Source organism: Polistes canadensis, unplaced genomic scaffold, assembly GCF_001313835.1.
Source record: "Polistes canadensis isolate GaletaPanama2010 unplaced genomic scaffold, ASM131383v1 scaffold_23, whole genome shotgun sequence".
Taxonomy (NCBI): Eukaryota; Metazoa; Arthropoda; class Insecta; order Hymenoptera; family Vespidae; genus Polistes; species Polistes canadensis.
This window is the reverse complement of record NW_014569570.1, coordinates 899,954-901,594: the sequence shown is the minus strand read 5'-3', so window position 1 is coordinate 901,594 and position 1,641 is coordinate 899,954. Positions and strand designations below refer to the sequence as shown.

At 29.7% G+C, this 1,641-nt stretch overlaps 1 protein-coding gene across 1 annotated transcript in view; it reads left to right on the top strand.

Annotated features, from left to right (window-relative positions):
- LOC106794081 overlaps nucleotides 1-1,424 on the top strand; it is a 12,530-nt gene extending 11,106 nt beyond the window's left edge. The window contains exons 11-12 of the mRNA XM_014761501.1: nucleotides 28-238; nucleotides 317-1,424. Of these exons, the coding sequence (XP_014616987.1) occupies nucleotides 28-238; nucleotides 317-461 (356 nt within the window). The 3' untranslated portion in view covers nucleotides 462-1,424. The remainder of the gene's footprint in view (nucleotides 1-27; nucleotides 239-316) is intronic.
- Nucleotides 1,425-1,641: the final 217 nt, after the last annotated feature.

Below are 1,641 nucleotides of genomic sequence, written 5' to 3'. Positions count from 1 at the left end.
TAATAATTATTTGTAATATATTTAAAGGTGCTTACACAACTCACCAATTGGTTTGTCGCATGGCTTTAACTTCCTACGATCAAATACCGGAAAATCTAGCCGAATATTGTTACGTCGAATTCACCATGCCGGCTACACAAGTTTCACACACCACGGCTAGGAGTGTGAGTTTTCAAAATAGTGACAGCGATTCTCCTCCGGAAAAATACGTACGAAATTTGTCGCGACACGAATACAGGTAAAATATCATTGATTTTATTATTTATTTTTATTTATATATATACATAATTAAATTTGCAATTGATAATACGTTTAGAGTTGGTATTGAACATACGCAAGGTGAGGGACCAGGTGCTTACGTGACAGCAACGTTAACTAAAAAAATTCCTGAAACTACACCGGAAACTCACGGTGAAGTTTCTGACACCCCGGCTGAATCAGATTCCGATTCTTCGGAATAATTTTTTAAAAAAAGAGAGAAAGAGAGAGAGAGAGCGTTGTCAATTCTTCAAGGTCACGTGAGGTGATTGTTCTTCTTTATCGAGAGTGTATGATAATACTGATATTAAATGGTATCGTTATGTCTATGAAATAACTATGATGAGAGAGAGAGAGAGAAAGAAAGAGAGATGTTCTCTTTAACTGATCGATGAAGCGTTGTTATTCGCTGACTCTAAGTTGCTTGTTAAGTCGATTAATGACTTTGCTATTGTACTTATTGCAAATTTGCCTGTATAAGGATTAAATGAAATACGTGTGTAAATCGGTACAGGCTGTTTCGTAAGTTTAATAATTAACAACTTAATATTCGGCATCAGAGACATATATATAATATCCGTTAAGATCAAAAATCACCAAAAGAAATAAAACAATTTGATATAATATACGACACGACTAACGAAATAACAGGAAAGAATTATAAACAATAATGAACGAAGTGTTTCACAACAAATCGTTTATAACAATTATGCAAGTGTTAATACTTTTCTTTTTGTAATAAATGACAAGGGAAAAATAAAAAGAAAATGGATTAAATAAACAACGCGAATTTATATGGTACACATATTTGTTTTTTTTTGTTTTTTTTTTTGTTTTTCGGTTCGATTATAATTTAAAAAATCATTACTTTTTTTTTCTATTAATATAATTGTTATAGCTCACGAAACGTCTTGCATCTATTTACACGCACAAACGTAGTACATAATGGGATTAATAACAAAAACAAAAACAAAAAAAAAATATATATGAGATAAATAAAAATTAATTTTTAAGAGACGACAATACACTGCTGTTTTGTTCAGCTTAGCTTGCTAAGTCGTAGAAGAACACTTGCGGTGGAAGGCTTTGATTAATGGCCGTCGTGTTTCAAAGACTTAATGATATATTCGAATGATTATAATAAAAGGAAAACAACAAAAAAAAAACAGAAAAAAAAATAATTGGAGAACAGTCGCGACGAGAGAGTTTCTAATTATTATTGTTAATAATAACTATATTGCAATCTTTTGTCAAATTATATTAACAAAATGTAAACGACGATAAGCAAACTATTCAATTCAAAAAAAAAATTATAAGTTACTAATTAATTTAAATTAAATGTGACAGCATTTATAATTTAAACAATTATTTATATATTTATTA